The 18,650-nt window shown below is 50.5% G+C and overlaps 1 protein-coding gene across 5 annotated transcripts in view; it reads right to left on the bottom strand.

Annotated features, from left to right (window-relative positions):
- The window catches only part of LOC8035265 (5'-AMP-activated protein kinase subunit gamma-1), a 417,493-nt gene that overhangs the window by 82,088 nt on the left and 316,755 nt on the right, over positions 1-18,650 (bottom strand). The window contains exon 1 of one of the 5 annotated variants that reach the window (XM_040222908.2): positions 12,648-13,402. The exons of the other annotated variants lie outside the window; for them this stretch is intronic. Within the exon in view, the coding sequence (XP_040078842.1) occupies positions 12,648-13,122 (475 nt within the window). The 5' untranslated portion in view covers positions 13,123-13,402. Of the gene's footprint in view, positions 1-12,647; positions 13,403-18,650 lie in introns of those variants that run through there. 5 annotated transcript variants of the gene reach the window in all.

Genomic DNA, 18,650 nt, shown 5'->3' with positions numbered 1-18,650 from the left:
TTTACTCTTGCACTTACATTTATTCAAATAAAGCACCGCGTTTTTGTTTTTTTTTCTTTCTCGACGCAGCATTTGAAAACGAGATCATATATAATCGATACCAAAGAATGTGGACCTGCAATGGCACTGACCATAATTTACGTGTATTGCTAAACCAAACGCTCACCCATGGCAGCCGCTACTCCTAGCACTCCGGTGCAAGGCGGTGAAGATCGACGCGCGTGGGCTGGTGAGAGGTGCCACGAAAGTATACGGCAGTCGTAATCAAGTAATCTCACCAGGAGTACAAGAGCCTGGTTCTGTCTTATCGCAGAAGCCGCTATCCTCCTATTTTGCAATGTTTTCTCGCGACTTTTGGCTCCTCACATCGCCGACATCGTCTGAAAGTTTAGAGGATGTCGGCGATCAAGCCGCCAGCGCATCATCCGGCCAGCGCGGTGGACGAGCAATCTTAAAACTTCATTTCACCTTAATTTAAAGCGCAGCCGACGCTACGAGCCAATGGGATCAACCAAAGAACGTCAAAGCGCGACATAGACACATTCGACCGTCTTCTTGTAACTTTTCCCTCGTCGATTAAACCAATCAAATGCAGCGAATGCCCCGTGACTTGCACTTTTTTTATGTGTGTTCGTGTTGTATGTGTTCGAGCCTTCGACTGTGTTCTGACCTCAGATGAAACAACGGGAAGTACAGACGCTGTGAAATACATATTTCTACCGTTTTTCTTTCTTCCTACTTCTTTAAATATTAGGGTCAACCAATAAAAAATATATCAATTTTTCGTTTTCACCATCTAGGCGTAGGTGTGGCGCAATTCTTAGCCAAAATGGCACCTTGGCGCAAGATGTAGCAGACTTTCGCTCACGGCGCAATTTGGCGCAAATGGCGCAGCACTTCCATTACTGTATAAATCTTCATTATTTAGTGTTCGCTCTACCTAACCCTTTCAACAGTTTGTCAGCCTGTTTGGACGAGATTCCAAAACTTACAAACCACGGCTTTAGACTGTAGGGAGCTTGTTTTTACATTTGTTGTTCGTTGAAGGCTTCTTTTATTTTTATTTTTTTTTTTATAGAGGGCTTGGCTTGTACTTTGTTTTTACACCTCTATCGTGACCCTCCACGCGTTGTTCTCTCGTCCTGGCCTGTGGAGCGGTCCCGACGAACGCAGTGCTGCTTTGCATTGAGAACCTGCAACAGTCTTATCTACAATGGAAAAGGAAAAGCTGCCGGGGCCTTGTTACGAAAAATTCTTTAAACAGATTATCAGCAATGTAAGAAATATAATCGTGAGGTGCAAACTCTCCGCACCGTCTCTGAAAACAAATTGAACAATGCGAAAGTTGACCTCCAATTTGCGGAAACATTTGCAGGTAGGCAACTTTTTTTGTCACTTTCAATATTACTTAGTTATAAAAAAAAATAATCATGGCTCGTCTATATCTTCCAGCTGAAACACGCTCAAGCAAATCATGAAATCGAGGCGTCCAAGAGGCCGCAGTTTTGGAATAATTCGCGGATTCTCATTTTTGTGACGCGGTGGGGTCGCAATATAGATTCCAATGTGCTTACATTTCACCGGAATTGCTCGCGGGACTTATTTTTCGCGAATTGTAGGCGATTCGCGAAAATAAAGTCGTTTACAGTGTATCATGAATTTTTCGAGGTTGTTCTTGTCATGCTAAATTCAAATCGGTCTTCTTTATGAGACGCATAACATCGATACAATCATTGCTATCCTAATGATTAGCTACATGACGATCCTAAATTTATTATCTATCTCGGGAGCTTTTTGGGTGCTACCGTGCACTGAATTAACCCAGAATCCCTGGCAATAGAGTTGCTGCTATTGTGACACTAGTTTTGTGGAAGAGACCACAGTTCGCGTGCTACGGTTACCCACATCCGGCATGTTACAAGTCCACAGACAGGGAGAGGCAGCGAGTCATCGTGGATGAAATGTGTTCGTAAGTTGTCGTATCCTTTAAATGTTTGACGTCGTTTACACGTTTCACTTATTAGCCATTTTTACGTGAGCTTTATGATACCAGTATTGTCGCATATTTGTTTCCTTGTATTATTTTTAAGTTCATTTTTGTTGGTTTGACTTGGATACCATTTGCATAAGCTCCAAGGAGATTCACCTCGCACCTGTGAATTTTGTCGCCATTTATTTTTATTTTTTGAGAATATGAGAACGCAGGAGTTGAATACTCCAAACTATTAAGTTCTGTAATCCATTTAACAAATTTCATAAAAGGAAAGTACAGTGCGTGACATTTATACGGTGGCCATATAACTCGTTTACAGTTATATGGCCCAAGGTGGGGGGTAACTCTAAGAAATAAGTAATTGTAAAGTAATTGCATTACTTTTAAAAAGTAATTTGTAATTGCAATGAACTACTTTCGCGTAGTAGTAATTCTAATTGTAGTTTAACTACTTTGGGAGCTAAGTAATTGTAATTGTAATTAAATTACATTTTGAAAGTAATTTACCCATGTACGGAGTGCACATGCAGATCGTACCTCGTGCGCCTACCAGCAATCGCCTTGGCAGAAATTTTATTTGAGATCTGTCTCGGATAATACCGACAACTTTCATTCTGAGTAAGACAGGTTCTCGACTTTATCTCGGATACCCTCCTCCTCCTCCTCCTCCTCCTCCTCCTCCTCCTCCTCCTCCTCCTCCTCCTCCTCCTCCCATAGACTGACATAGAAACTACTAACGCGCCTACGCGAAGAAACCAAATACACAACAAAACTTAGTTTTTGACATCAAAGGCCGGTTCACATGCGCTGACTTGACGTGCTGACAAGTCAGCGCTGACTTAAATAAGGTAACTTTGCACTGGCCCAGCACGCGCAGCATCAGGGAGAAGCCAGCGCTGCATTAGCAAGTTCAGGGCTATTCCCAGCGAATAGCGCCGTGGTGTGAGCAGGCCTTAACTTTCGAGAGCAAATAGCGAAACAGAGCGCGGATCTTGCGTCGGCGCTAGCCATGCCGTGCAGTAGCAGCTTCGTTTTGGGAGCTACACAGGAGACTTCGCGCGCCAAAGCACCCCGAGCCGCGCAGGCACCCTCGGGAGTTTCCAGCAGCCCGCCGAGAATACCCCCAGCTGGCTTCCCCTATTCGGATACTTACTCCCCCTTCGAGCACCGAAGCCGCCGCTGCCAGGTTACGCCAGCGTCTCGGCATTTCTTAACGTTTCGTCACGATAGACGCGCTCCCAGCGAGGTCACGGAACGCTGGCGCGAATTCGTTCCGAAGAGACGCTAGCTCCGCAGAAGTGCGGGACCTATAGCCGCTGCCGCCACTATTTGAAATTACCATGGACCGCACAGGACGCCACGATCTATTCGATCCTACCCAAAACCGCGCGAGTATCACGTGTCCTCCGGAAGGGGGCGCAGCGTCACGCCGTCACGTGACACCTCGGCAGCCTTGGAGTGGCTGGAATGGGTCGTAACGACCGCTGCGGTTCGTCGTAAGGTGTAACGGAGCATAGCGCCGCCGCTGCTTCTTGGCCGCTTGGCACAGCCCTCCCGCATCGGGGTGCTAAGATTAGCGACAGTCCGGGTTCCGTCGAGAGAACGCGCGTCGAAAGCTGCAATGTCGTCGTTGCGAACTCCGGAGCTGTAGGGAGGAGCCCCGTCACGTATATACAGGTGACGATGCCTGTCTCAAACAACGCGCGCGCGTCTTTCTCCGACACGACAATGGGTCGTTTGCACGGCGAATGAAACGACAGGGAGAGCGGACGCCATTGACAGCGTTTGTTACGGGACGGGGATCGAACGCGCTTCGACCGATGTTCTGTGCGCCGCAATGTCTACAAAAGGCATACTATGAAGATAAACTAAAGCTGAGGTCCCACCGCTTATACCATCGTACAAAAGACAGTCTGCAAACATCAGTCATCGCGATATCCGTGGTTCGAATGCCGCGTGCCAAATTGTATCTTCGAACTCTTTGCCACGCGGCGTTCGAAGCACGGGTCTCGCGGTGACTCGCGTTCGAATCTGCTTGCAGACTGTCTTTTGTACGATGAGTAAGCAGTGTGACTTCGGCTTTAGAGAGGACCAGACAAGAGCGTGCGGTGATGACAAGAGTGCCGAGCTCTGAATAGAAGGACAGTGGGTAGACGTAAAGGCTATCTGCCTACAGTGGGTAACTCAAAGGCAACTAGCCTCTGCGTTTGCCCACTGCCCTTCCTATCAGAGCTCGCCGCCATGACGTCGCCGCGCACTCTCGTGCTCTTCTCTCCCTCAGTTTCTCTCCGCATAGGAAACGGTGATCGGAGGCCATATTTGTGCGCGATGTTCACAGCGCATGCTCCGTAGGAGCTCACACTGATAGGTTGCTCGGACCGGCAATCTCGGTGGTGCGGAACGCACATTAAGAAAGTACTGAAGATCGGAGTAAGCTCGCACTCACCAGCCGTGTCAACGTGTCAACAAAAACTCATCGCTGAAGATGGTTCGTTGGGATCATCCGCGGCGGCGAGCACAGTGAGAGGTAAATTCGAAAACACTCACGATATACCACGTGTGTATCGGATACGAACGCCGAGATAGGCCCGTAGCTCTCAAGTTTTGAGCAGCGCCAAGGGCGAGCAAAACATATGGCTCTCGTTTCGAACATGCGTCATTACGCTTCCCCACTATATAGTTTTTTTTTTTATAGTCCTCTTTACTATAAGTGCCAGCGCAGAGGCTACAAGAGCGGGCTACGAGCTTTCAGTGTCCCTGTCAAGCACACGCACCCCTGCAGCATGCGAGCAGCGTTCAAGGGATTATGCTTTTGCAAGTAGCTTCTGCCAGGACACTGATGCACCCTATAGCTTCGCTATCACGTAAAGTGAAAGGTACGTGCTCGCGGACGTTATGAAAGAAAGCGATACAAATAATAAAGCTGAAAGGAACGTTTGGTGGGGCGTTGAGGCCGCGAGCTGCATAATTACTTTTTCTTTAAATTTTAGCTGTTTAGACGTTTTATTTTTGCGCATGGACAGGCTGAGAGACGCTTGGTTTCGAACGTGGCTCGTGCATAATAGAACGGTACAGCGCCATTTTTATGGTCGTAACGCGTGGATGGTGGAACCAGCATGCATCGACCAGCAATGCATAGTCGCCTCTGGAGGACGCTCTCGCGCAGCCCTGCCGGAGAGCAACGGGCCTATAGACGTTTTCTGTTTCCCGTCGCGTTCTCAGTCACGTGGTCTCCGCATCTGGTACGCGGGACGAAAGACAGTAAAATATTTTAACCTGGAATATGCGAGAAAATATAAGTGAGGCAAATCAAGAATGCGTGACGATCACTCATTTTTCAGAAACACCTTTTAGCAGCGTGGAGAGAGTTTCGCTGAATTACCCAAGCACCAATAATAATAATAATAATAATAATAATAATAATAATAATAATAATAATAATAATAATAATAATAATAATAGTAATAATAATAATATTCTTTATCAGCGAAACTTGGGGTACTCTGGGTGGATCGCAAGGCTAGGCAGATAGGAGGGGGGCCCGTACACATAAGCCAAGGCGATTGTCGGGAACGTAAAAACACGCGTGTAAAAGATTCGAGCGAAGCAATCAAATAAGGGCTTTGACGAACACACGTGCACAGCAAAGTTCCATTTGTTTTCGAACTTTACTTGGTAATAAGCACTTACTGCTGCAAACGCCACCACGCACAACACTCGTATAACTGTATACACTCTCAACATGCTCCTTCGTGCCCTGGGTAATTTAGCAAAAGACCTATACTCGGTTACACAATTGCAAGCACGACATCTGGCTGCCGCCATGTCCCCGCTCGTGCGGGCAAGTAAGTACTGTCTTCAACAATATGAAAGACTTATTCGCCTAGCATAGCGCCTCACTGGTGCCCCACACGTGCAAGCAGCTGTACCGTGCGCGTAAACGTAGCTTTGACAAGCGAAGCGACATGGCGGCGGCCAGCGAATCACAAATTGATAACGGCAGGGAGGAGTTTCAGTTGCCCCGTGCCTCCAGCTGGCGCAAGCTTCCTACCTTTGACAACGCTACTTTGTCTCGTGCAACCCGAGATCGTGCGAGAACACGCACAACCATAGCCCCTCCTCTATACTCACAAAGCCTGGCAGTTCGACGACGGAGCCATAGAGTGCCCGGTCGCAGATTTGGAGCGCGAGGTACCTGGTAGCACAGATCGATTCTCGGGGAACTTGGACCTCAGCGCACAGCTTTTGCAGCGGCGAGGACCCGAAACATGGTTTTCAAACCCGACGAGAAAAGAAGCGGTAGCGCCAGGAACGAGAGCAGCACGAGCGGACATTTCACCGCTCGGGAGAGGTGTGTTTCGGCGTCTCGTCCCAGCGGGGCGCCCGTCACCTGGCTCTCCTCTCATCCGTTGTCTGCGTTTCTACCTTTTCAATTTCGGTGGCCGCTTCTCGTGGCGATCTGCCAGGCTTTGTCAGTATAGAAAGGGCTATGACACAACCAAAGCACGACGGCAGAAAGCACGGAGCACGTGCACGTGGCGTGGAGGCCGGACGTTCGAAAGACGCGCCCCGCTGTTCTCACTCGGTGAATGACGATAGGCACTCAGTTTATAGCACGAGCTTAGAACAAAGGTTCGCTTGTTCTTTACCCTGAGCACATGACCCTGAGCAATACGAGCCTTTCCAAAGCGAGTCCTACATAGCCGCCTAAAACCGCATCGTCGAATGGACGTTTCATATCGTTAGAGACTGTATTCGCGCCCGCGGTGAGAAGCTCGGTAAAAAAAAAAAAAAGGGGGGGGGGGGTGGGGGGCGCTTCTGCTTTTTTCACAGTGCGCAGTGCACGTGCCACCCGCGCGATTACGTTTTAATCTTCATGGTGCATAAAAGATCGGCATTGCACGTGCTTGCACAGCGGATTAAGTAGAAGTATCCACACTCTGGGTTGTGATAAAGTTCCACCAGGCGGCGATGCCCAAACTTCTCGCCCCGCGAATACGTATAAGTGAGAGCTCACCAAAGCTACGCTCACGCCCACGCTGCACCTGCCTGCACGCGTGGAACACAAGTCGGGCGCCACGATTGCAATTCTCTACATATTGGTTTGTTACATAAACACTTTAACGCGGAGCGTCTCGGACCCCGTCCCAACTGCGTCTCTACCGTCGGAAGTGTTCTCTTCGTCAACGACGGAAAGAAATCTCCGGTACCGGTGTCCGCGTTTTCCCCCATCAAAACTGAAGTGCCGTGCCGACTGGGACACCACGCAATTTCCGGTAAACATCCCCCTTCCTCGGTCCGGACACGCAGTCCTCGCGGGACGATCGATCCAGCGAGCGCACCTTGTTTACGAGCCGGCAAGCGCGAGGCGGCCGTACAGGCGGCGAGCTTGGATCATGCCGCTTTTTCGAGCAGTGGAGTCGCTCCCTTCCGCACTATTCGGGGTTCGTCTTTTGACTCTTTGTCTACCGGGATGGGAAACCCGTTCTAAGGATGTGCGGTAGCTTTGTTTTGTCTAATATCGTTCCGCGTCAAAGCACGTCTAGATGGCGCCGCAACTGTCCGCGTATGCGTTTGCGTTCCGCTGTACTAAGAGCGCCGAATTCACGCGCTCCGCAGCGTTTCATTGACAGCTCGTGTGCGTTGTACGCAGTGCGAACGTAGGGGGCTTTACGCTATTCTAAAGCTCTCTCTCTCTCTCTTTTTTTCTTGCCGGGGAAGGGGGGTGGGTATTTTTTCTTTGTTCTGTTTAAACGTTTAACACCAAGAAGTTCACTTGGAAACGTTAGCGCCGCGCTAAGGCACGTGTTTCGAATGCGAATTTTTTCAACACGCGTTCATCCCGCGTTTTCTTGGTGTAGCCTCAGAGCGACGTCAATAATGATATTAATCAACAAAGGTTCGGTCACCTGTCTCGCGTTAGGAAAGACAAAACACAAACATATTTTGATCTGTCAATACACCGGGAGGGTTGGAAATCATTTCACGCAGAGTAAATTATCGTAAAACTGCCTATATAGAGCGGAATGCACCGTATTTTGCGGACTATATGTAGTCCGCACCCGGCGTATAGTCCGCAAAAACAAAATTGGGTCCGAAGTTAAGTTTTTTGCTTAGACAGTCCACACGCGGCGCATAGACCGCACTTAGTGGCGTATTCCGAACGTAAACAATATCACACACAATACACCTTAACAAATGCCTGCTGTATTAGCTCACAAAGAAGCTTGTATGAACCATAAATCACCATCAATATACTCTGTTATTAAAAAAAAAATCACTGACATCTTGTTATAGTAAACTTCAACTTTTAAACATGTATAATAGTCGGCGGACAATAGTCCGGAAAACACGTACTCGTATGCGTACCTCTAGACATGGCACTTCGTTTAAACTGGAGTCACCGAATGTTCCCAGAGTACCAAATTCCATTCCGTCCGCTTACCGGACGTCGATACCCGCAAAATCCAGATCTGATTATCTGGCTTAATCCGTGGCGAAAGTTGACAGTCGGTCATTTTGAAAATAGGCCCCCCCCCCAAAAAAAAAAAAATAATAATAAATAAATAAAAAACGTATATGCATAAAACGGTTCCGCGTTACCACTGCTACGGCGGGTATACGCACCGGTGGTAGCTGTGGGCATCGATGAGTTAGGACCGAACGGAAGGTGCACTGATTTTCTCTAAATTTATTATTTTTTCTTATTTTCATTATCAAGTAGTCGCTAATCTGGTTCGCCAAAGACGATTGCCGGCTCGTTCGCTCGCTCCGGTTGCGCTGGTGCTGCGCTTCAAACTCTACGCCTCAGACGCTAAGCCTAAAACTCGACTTCGATGTGGTTCGAAGCGAGAGAGAGAGAGAGAGAGAGGAAGAAAGCGTTCTCTGCGATTTTGTATAAACCTTCTGGTAACTAGACAACACTGATTGGAAACACCAAGATGGCGGAGGTGTCGTTACTCTACGGTATACGGTGCCGCGTCTCTGACTGGTGCGTTTAGCGTCCCGTCTCGCATCCAGAAGAGTCCCGAAGCGGCCACAAGTGACGTCACAGAAGCTGTCGGCTGTCGCGCTGATGTCACGCTGCCGAACGTCTCGATCTTTGCGGTTGGTCCCAGAAGTTCCAGCAAGAAGCACGAGCAAACGCGAGCGCCGCTGTCGTCGTCGCGTCCCAAGTTCTGGCTGCCGAAGCTTCCGTGGGCTGTCAAGCTGAACAGCGATCTGCAGCAAAACAGGCGTCTGACACACCTACCACCGCTGTGGGGACGCCGCGATGATCGCGCCCTGTGACAGCATGACACTTGTATGATGTCATCGGGCGGAAATCGAGGGACAAGCTTTTCGGTAGCGGTAAACACACCATATTCCAGGAACGTTAAAACTGTTGAGTAGATTGGGGGTTTCTCCAGTTCCGACGCGACTGCGTTCCCCCGAAGCTCTACAGGGTTCACCGAGCACACACGAAATCTCAAAACTCTGTCAGCCAGCCGCCTTTCCATCACTTGTTTCTGCGACGACAGGAAAGAAAAATGTCTCGCGGCTCTGCAACCTGCCAACGGGACGCCAAGGGCGCCGCTAAAGGGATGCAGTGCGACGGGCGCCCATGCATGCGCTTGCGTACAGTCGAGACGGGCACAAGCAGCCGTCGGAAAGAAACAAAGGAGACAGACGTCAGTCGAGCAAAGCCGGTTCAACGCCGCAAGGCCGCCGTTTGCGCTACGCGAGGGCAGTGAAGCCCGCGAAAGTTGGCCACCCGGCCGTTTGTTGATCATCTGCGAACGAAAACGCGCTCAGGCCGAGCAGGAGACTGTCGCCGCCACAAGGGGTCTTCTAGCGCCGGTAGTTTTCAAAGTATGGCCGAGTCAAGGAAGACTGTCTCGAAGACCATGTAGTCTGTACACCTCAAGGCCGATCGTCTCGCGAGCCGTTCGAGACGTCTGGAGATTAGCTCAGAAAGCATCCGGGTTTCACATAAGCGGAATGGCCTGTATTGAAATTAGACGAAGAGAAACCGAGAGAGAGAGGAGGAGATGGGAGCGCCGAGCTCAGATTGGAAGGGTAGTGTCTCTAATCAACGGATCATACTTCGTTTCACAAAGTTTCTTTTTACTCTCTTTCTCTCTCTCGCTCTTCGAACACGAGACCAAGCGCTAAAACAGACGACGCTTTTGTATATATATGTATATATATATATGCCGGGTGTTTTTGCGAAGACTTTCAAAAATACGAAAAATTAGGTCGTATGAGAAACGAAAATGTCTTCGGGAACACCACGGCGGACGTCAGGAATTCCCAAAAACATACTAATTAGCCAGCTAATTAATTAGAATTTGTTCATTAACTTTTTATTTAGTGGAAATAAACATATAGTTCCAATTAGAAAGTTGCCGAGCGCTATCGGAAGCCACTAAACCAGTCATTTTCAGAAAGACTTTGAGCGCGTGAGAAAAGTAATAGCGCCAAAAAGTTACCACTCGTGGAGCAGGTACAAGACTAGGGCTAGATAAGAGGCGGAAAAATCGCGCGGGCGCCTTACGGCAACCGCTAGCTTTGTACCTGCTCCACGAGTGGTAACTTTAGTGCGCTACTACTCTTCTCAAGCGCTCAAAGTCTTTCTAAAAATGACTGATTTAGTGGCTTTCGATAACGCTCAGCAAGTTTCTAATTGGAACCATGCGTCTATTTCCACTAATTAAAAAGTTAATGAACACATTTTAATTAGCTGGCTAATTAGTATGTTTTTGGCACTTCCTGACGTCCGCCGTGGCTGGTAGTTTGTAGACAGTTTCTTTTTTTGCTTTTTTTCAAACGCTCCAATTTTTAGGATTTTTTAAAGTCTTCGCAGAAACACCCGGTATATGTAAATATATATATAGTTTAACAATAATGGACAGGGAAATGTAATACTTCAAAGATCAATACTTTCGGAGTTGCTATGCTAAGAGTGTATTGTATGTATTACGACAGTTTCGTCGAGAGGCTCGGCTTCGTCAGGAGATAGTGCGCACACACACACACACACACACACACACACACACACACACACACACACACACACACACACACACACACACACACACACACACACACACACACACACACACACACACACACACACACACACACACACACACACACACACACACACACACACACACACACACACACACACACACACACACACACACACACACACACACACACACACACACACACACACACACACACACACACACACACACACACACACACACACACACACACACACACACACACACACACACACACACACACACACACACACACACACACACACACACACACACACACACACACACACACACACACACACACACACACACATATATCTTTTTTTTTTTTCTACGCAAACCTAGACAGTTGCATTCTAAATAATCATAAGTATATGCAAGCAAAATTTGATTGTGCTAAAAAAAAAATGATTTTTGTGCGCAAACTGCGAAGATGCCTTAGAACTACACAAAGACAAACGCGTTCGAATGTTACCATAGTTGTGTAACGATACTCTTCCGCGACGAGAAAAAGATTATTTTGTTAATAATTTTCCCCGAAAAATTGAAGCTACAGGAGACTGCGATGGAAAGAAGACGAATGTAAATGTGATGGCGGCCGACGTCACGATTTGAAAAACCACGCACAGAAAAATTGCTCAAATTTATGCCGTACTGGTTTGCCGGAAGGTCTTCAATTGCGCATTTGATAAAATCGCGATCATGACCGCCACCTAATATCTTTATATCAAGATTCAAAGACAACAAAACAACATAAAATTCAAAATCACACTTTTTGCAAAACATTCTTGTCACAAGGTAACGAAGGTCCGAATCAGGTGGCTGGCTCGGGGATCTGTGTGAACATCATCAAGACGTTCGCTGGTGATTCTCCTATTTGCGCAAGCCGTCGTTATACAGTACGAGCTGCCCTCGCGACTAAATCCCCCCCTCCCCCAAACAGCCTCCGCTTCAGCCACACTTACGAGTTACAACCCACGATAGACGAGAGATTGAATAAAACGTGCTCTAATCGTTCATTCACCCATCGGCGGTGTCTTTGCGTGAATACGACGAGATAGGACATACGGGCGGCGGCTTATTTACGTTCGGATATACGGGCCTGACGGCTCTGGCCCTTATCTACGGATTCAGTGAGACAACAGTCCTAGATAAGATAAGAACGACACAATGTATCTCCAAGACGCGCTCTTACCTTCTGCGGTGCTTTGGCTGCGCGTGCACGCTTAAGGCTCATGAGTCGCCGAAGCATTATCGAAGGTAGAAAGTTCGCGCCGGAAGCGAGAGCAGTAAAGGCCCTTTCCGCCGTTCTAATCCCGTCGGGGACCACGTGATGCGCACTGGAGGCAGGAAAACCAAAGGTCCTCTCTGCCGTTCGAATCCTTTCACTGCCTATAGCATACACACTGGCGGCGGGACAACTGAAGGAACCTCATTGCCGTTCTAATCCTGTCAGTGACTAAAGCGTGCAAAACAGGAGGCGGTATAATTGAAGGCCGCTGTAAGGACCTTCCTGTCGTTGTCAACCTGTCAGTCACATTAGGAAGCTCGCACCGACCTCTCTGCCGTTCTAATCCTATTAGCGACCAGGTAGAGAGTGTGACCTTTGTTCGAAGGCTTGCCCTGCCAGGAGAGCGTCTTCCTCGCGGAGTCCCGACCGGCGGCGGCCTCGGGCAGTCCCGACGCGGGACCCACGCGCAGTTCCCCGACGGCGGCCGTGTTGCGACGCTTGAGCGGGAACCTCAAGCCGCGGGCCAGGCACGCAGCCGCCTTGCCGCCGGGACCTTTCCCCGAGGGCGCCGACGACTTGGGCGGAGGCGGAGGGGGCGGCGGCGGGGGCGGAGGGGGCGGAGGTATCCTCGTGGGCGACTTGGACGGAGACTTGTGCCGGTAGCCGAAGAGCCCCGCGCTGTCCGGATGGAGGGCGAGCCTGGCCTTGCTGAACGGGGAACGTGCCTTGGACGACCGCGAAGCTGAGGGCTTCTCGCCCGCGGTCGCAGGGTCTTCGGTTCCGCCGCCGGAGGTTGCGGGCTCCTCGAGCGTGGGCGGGAGCCGGGCCTCCTTGCCGAGGGTCCGCATGGCCGCGGGTCGGCTCACGCCGCGCGTGTTTTTACCGCGAGTAATCCGGGAACATGGCAGACGAGTCCGCGCCGTCTCCCCTTGACGGAGGTCGGACGGCGACGGTGACGGCGCCGCTTGTTGCCGGCGACGCGCCGCTCGAAGAGTCGAGCGCGGCTTCCTGGCGTCCAACCGCGGGTCGGGACGGAGAGAGAAGGACGACGTTGTCCGTCCGTCTGCTGTCTCCTCCGCGGAACGAGCGACGCGGCGTCCTCCGACCGACGTTGACGGTCGCGGCGCCCTTCGTGGCACGCAACGCCACCTCGCGGGTCCCGGCGGCGTAGCGGCGTCGCGCCCGCGTCGGATCCCTCGGGTTCTCCGGCGAGATGCGCGAGCGCGCTCTCCGGCTCGCTCCGATCTGAGGTCAACGTCCCGGATCCATGGTCGGTCGATTGCGCCGCAAGAGGGCTTTTCGACGATCCCGCGCCACGTGCCCGAGCGCGTGGGAGGTGCGACGAGCATCGTCGTCGCCGATGGTATCGAGCGGGCCTGCGGTCCTCCTCTTCTTCCTTGCTCGCGGATCTATAACGGGAACGCGTGTTTACGTCAGGTGCAGCGAAGGACATTCTTTTCTCTCCCAGCCGGGTGGGACCGCGCTCTGCATTGCTAATTTCGTGCGATGGAGACATCCTTCGCTGCGCCGGGTACCGCCAGAGCAAGCCGAAACAAATATTCACATATAATGAGTAGGTGGTAAAGATGCATTAAAAGACTAGCGAAAGCTTCTACACATTTTCTAAGTGTTTCTAAGTTGTTCCTACAAGTTCTCCCCGGTTCTTCAGCTGTTCTTACACATAATGCAATGTTCTTCAGTTGTTCGTGCACAAACTCCACTGTTCTTCCTACACAGTTCTCCATTGTTTTTCAGTTGTTCCTAAACACTTTCCACTGTTCTGGAATTGTTCTTACGGTTTCTACACCGTTCTTGAATTGACCCTACACTGTCCACTGTTCTCCAGTTGTTCCTACGCCCCCTTCCGCTGTTCTTCAGTTGTTCCTACACACTCTCCACTGTTCTTCAGTTCTTCCTACACATTCTCAGTCGCTCCTCAGTTGTTCCTATTCTATAAAGTTCAGTTGTTCCTACAGTGTGCACAGCTCTTCAGTTGTACATTGTTCACCTGCAGGGGCGGATTTAGAGGGGGGGTCCGGATGTCCTGACCCCCCTCTTGATTTCTGCATGTGTAAAATTTAGGGCGTGAAACGAAGGAGAGGTGGAGAAGTCTTCTGAACAAATGGTACGCCGACCAACACCTGACCCCCCCCCCCCCCCCCCCCAGGAAAGTCCTGAATCCGCCCCTGACCTGTACACTGTTCTTTAACTGTTCTTAAGATTTATCCACTGTTCTACACTTGTTCCAAGTGTCGCACTGTACTTCAGTTGTTCGTGCACACTATTCGCTATCCTTCAGTTGTTCCTACATACTCTCCACTCTACTTCAGTTGTTCCTACACACGCTAAACTGTTCTTCAATCGTTCTTGTAGTTTTTCCACTGTTCCTCAGTTCTTCCTACAATGTCACTGTTTTCATTTATTCCCAGACAGTTTATGTATAAGCTCAGAAGTGCCCACTTCGACCAAGAGCCCCGTCTTCTCTTTTAAAGTCCAATGACTCAAAAGTGAACGGATCCCGTGCCGTGTATTAAGTGCGTGTTCGCCGTGCATTGCGAACACGACCTAGTGAGCCCACACAACGGCGGATGCAACCGGAGACACCGGCAGGGCACAACCGAGCGGCGAGCCCCGGAGAAGCGCGGGACGTGCGAAAGCCACAGACTGGGTACGGCCGCAGACATTAAAGACGTTTCTCGTAGCACCAGCCAGTGGCGTACCAGGAACTTTTTTGGGGGGAGGGGGCTGAAGCCCCATAAGCTTCCCCTTCCCTCCCCCCCCCCCCCCCCCGCCCCCCCCCCCCCCCCCCTGGCTACGTCACAGACAACATGCAATTGTAACATAAACAGTTAAATAAATATATCCTCGTATAATCCCAAATTAACCGGTACGTCAGAACCAGTTTATAGGAGACAGCGACACAGATCAGCTGCCCTCGACAAGTCGAGAAACGTATAGAGGTGCGAATATTTAGACCTTCAAATAATTCGCAAATAGTAGCAGCTACGCGATTCGGTTCGTAGTATACTTCCACTGTTCGAAAAATTCAAGTTTCTAGAATATATATATATAAAAAAAAAATGACGAAGATTGTTTTCAGAATTATTCGTTTTCTCGCGTCAAACTTTACCGCTTCGCCTCGGCCCACTGGCGTCAGGCTTCGCCGCTTCGCCCAAGGCGCGCGTATCCGGCTTCACTGCTTTGCACCGACGAGATAGGAGAAACAGCCGGCGTGCCACAACATCTCGATTGGCTAGATGACTGTCTCCTTCGGCTTAAAGGAAAGCTAAAGAGGTTCTTGAAAAAAAACGTGTTAGCGATGAATTCAAGAGTACTTTTATGCCGTAAATCTGAATATCACGTTCGCTTTTCCCGAAGAAGTAAATAAACGCGAGAAAAGACGAAAAACCTCCGGCCGGTCGTGACGTCATCCTAGGATCTGTCGGCCGCCAAGCGCGTGTCGCTCGTGTCGGCAGCGCGTGCAACTGCAAGCATGCCAGGTGTATTCCCCCGCACAGACACCATTCGACGTCTTTTTCAGACCTTTCTTAAAGTAGCGAGAGTGCGCGTGCATAGCTTTTATAAGGCGCTGAAGACGAGCGAGATCGGAAATTCCAGAAAAACTCCGGATATGACGTCACGCTCCGGGAAGGAGTTGCTTCAGCGGTACTTCGTAAATGATTTTCTGCAGCTTCCGTGCACCATATCGAAAAATAATATCGATGTTCGTCATTCCGAATGCCAAATGAAAACGACTTAAGTGTTTTTTTTTTTTTTTGTCTTTCAAACACAGAATTGCTGCAGTTTCCCGTTAAATGCAGTTAGATTTGTTAAGGTCACACGGCCAAAAAAAATTCAGGTCGTTCCATCAAAACGCGCGCACGCACGGGTTGAGCCCAATTCACATGGTGCAATTTTACTTGCAACTTCGCGGTTGCAACGCTGTTCATATGGCAAAAATAAATAAATGAATGCGCGGTGGAATTTGCGTGTTTGACGTCGAATAGACCGATCTCACGAAGCGTTTCACGCTTGCGCAACGCCGCCATAACGGTAATTTAAAAGAGGCAGGCGCTAGTTTACGAGACAGCTCGTGCCGCCTCGTGCTCTGCTCGCGCAAACTCTCAGCGGGGTTCTCGCACGCGTTGAAAGACTGCAGCAGCTGTGCATAGACGCCGCCATAACCGACCTTCAGTTTTTGTTTCCTCTTATTCCGTTCGCTTCACTTCACCATTGCCACAGCAGGCCAGGTTATTGTCACTTTAGGTGCTACCGTGTCCTTCTCCCCAGCATGGGCCTTTGTGGAGACTCGTCGACACCCGCTTCAGTGGCTCGGCATCTCGGTAAGACAAGAGAAGGGCGGCTATGGCGGCTCATTCTGGCGCGTGTGTAAAGCGTCGATACTGACAAAGCCAGGCAAATCGCCAGGGGCTGCTGAAACTGAGCAGGTAGAGCGGTAGGCAACGGATGAGAGGATGATAATGATGATGATTTTATGGCTGTTCCCTTTGAAGCGGGCGGTTTGAATAGAAATCAGACCTAGCCGAATAAAAACGGAGAGAAAAAAATTGCACTACTGTTGCATTCTTCGCCACCAGTCCTCCAGCCTCCTTTTAGTCCTCTCGAGTGCGTCGCTGCACTTCCAGCTGGGCTGCAGTGCCACTGCAGCGCGATTTAAGTCCGCACTGGGCCAGCACACAGCATCCCTGCCTGTGTCCCAAACTCGGAAGCCGAGGGCTTCTGCCAGAAAGTGTTCGTGTGATTGTCCCTCGTCTAGATGCAGCCCGTTGTCTGGCGCCTGGCCCCAATCTACCGGGTGTCTTGGTACGAGACTTGGGCAGGAGAGCACAATATGCTTGATAGTTTCCTCGGTTTCGCCACATGCCCGGCATGATGTTGTATGTACCTGTTGGTCAAAACGCTGCCTGTACACTAGCGTTCTTAGCCCTCCCGCACGTGCTTCAAAAAGCAGGCGGCTGCTCAGGCTATTATCATACAGAGTTGTCTCTGTCGATATTTCATTTTTCCAGCGGTTGTACACTTGCAGGGTTGACTTTGAGCGGGCCGCCTCCGACCACTGCACAGCCTCTTCCTCGCGCACTCTCTTCCGCACCTCCAGTTCCCACTTTTGCTCTGTAGTGGCAGCCACGGGCACGGTAAAGAAGCCATATTTCTTTTTCAGCTGGTACAGTCGCTTTCTCCACTTTGTCTGTATCCCTTTCAGGTGTATGTACACAAATAGTCGTTTGGCCCACCGTCCTCGGTCCATGTGTCGCAGACGCCCGTCGTAGCCGATCTTGCTAGCTGCTTCTCTGGCTTCAAACGATGACCATCCAAGATCTCCTTGGACCGCTTCGTTCGCCACCATGCCATGGCAGCCTAGGGCCTGCCTCCCAACTTCGCGCTGCCGGCGCTCCAGAATGTCCCTCACGTCTCCAGGAATGCACACAACAGCATTAGCAAACGTTAGGCCAGGGACCATGGCTGCTTTCCAGAGTTCCCTTGTAACCAGAAATCGATTGCAGCTCCATAGGTTACGCTTGCGAAGGACACTGGTGTTTCGCACGGCCGTCTTTCTGAGGTGGAGATGGTGTTCCGCTAGGTATTCTGGCTTATTTGTGAGTAGAATACCCAGGTACTTATAGGTGCCTTGCAGGGGGATTCGTTCGCCCTTCAGCACGCAGTGACCAAGACGCGGCTCTTCAGGTCCGACTCGGCTGCGAACCTCCGACGAGAACGGACGTCTTCTCCGGGCTCCGCAAACCCCGGAGAACTGTACGTGATCGTAGTATAAACATCGCCCCGCTCCGTCGGCCCGCCGCAGCACGCCCGCCGAGAGGCGGGTAGAGTCGGCCCTCCGAGGAAAAAATGTCGACTCGCGCGCTCCCATTACGCGGCTACGACCCTGAGGCGATGGCGTGGGCTTCGGTTCCCACCACCGATGACGCAAGCCCGACGGTTTTTCCGGAAATTCGGAGTCAAGCTTTACTTCAAGCGGCTGCACGCCGCTTACAGGACAAAGCCGAGATGGCGACGCCCGGCGACACCATGGCCCAGGGCTCGTCGGTCGGAAAAATGAATGCTCCCGCGACACGCGCCACGGGAAGCAAGGGCAAGGCGTTCACGAAATGGAAGCCGCGCCCAATGCCCAAACCCGATCCCGAAGACTACGTTATAGTCCTCAAACCCCGAGAACGTGTTTCTCTTCACGAGGTGCTCACGGAAACCGGCTACGGAACCGCCATTTCGGCGTACCTCGGACCGGAACGGGCCCGCGCCATCTCCGTTCTGCCCTCGCGAGACCAAAACATCATCATCGTGCATACCCCGGACATCGAGGCGGCCGACCGGCTCATCGGGGATTTTGCAGTCAACA

Source organism: Ixodes scapularis, unplaced genomic scaffold (assembly GCF_016920785.2).
Source record: "Ixodes scapularis isolate PalLabHiFi unplaced genomic scaffold, ASM1692078v2 PGA_scaffold5__190_contigs__length_132052651, whole genome shotgun sequence".
Taxonomy (NCBI): domain Eukaryota; kingdom Metazoa; phylum Arthropoda; class Arachnida; order Ixodida; family Ixodidae; genus Ixodes; species Ixodes scapularis.
The sequence above is the reverse complement of the archived record's forward strand: the minus strand, read 5'-3'. Positions and strand labels throughout refer to the sequence as shown.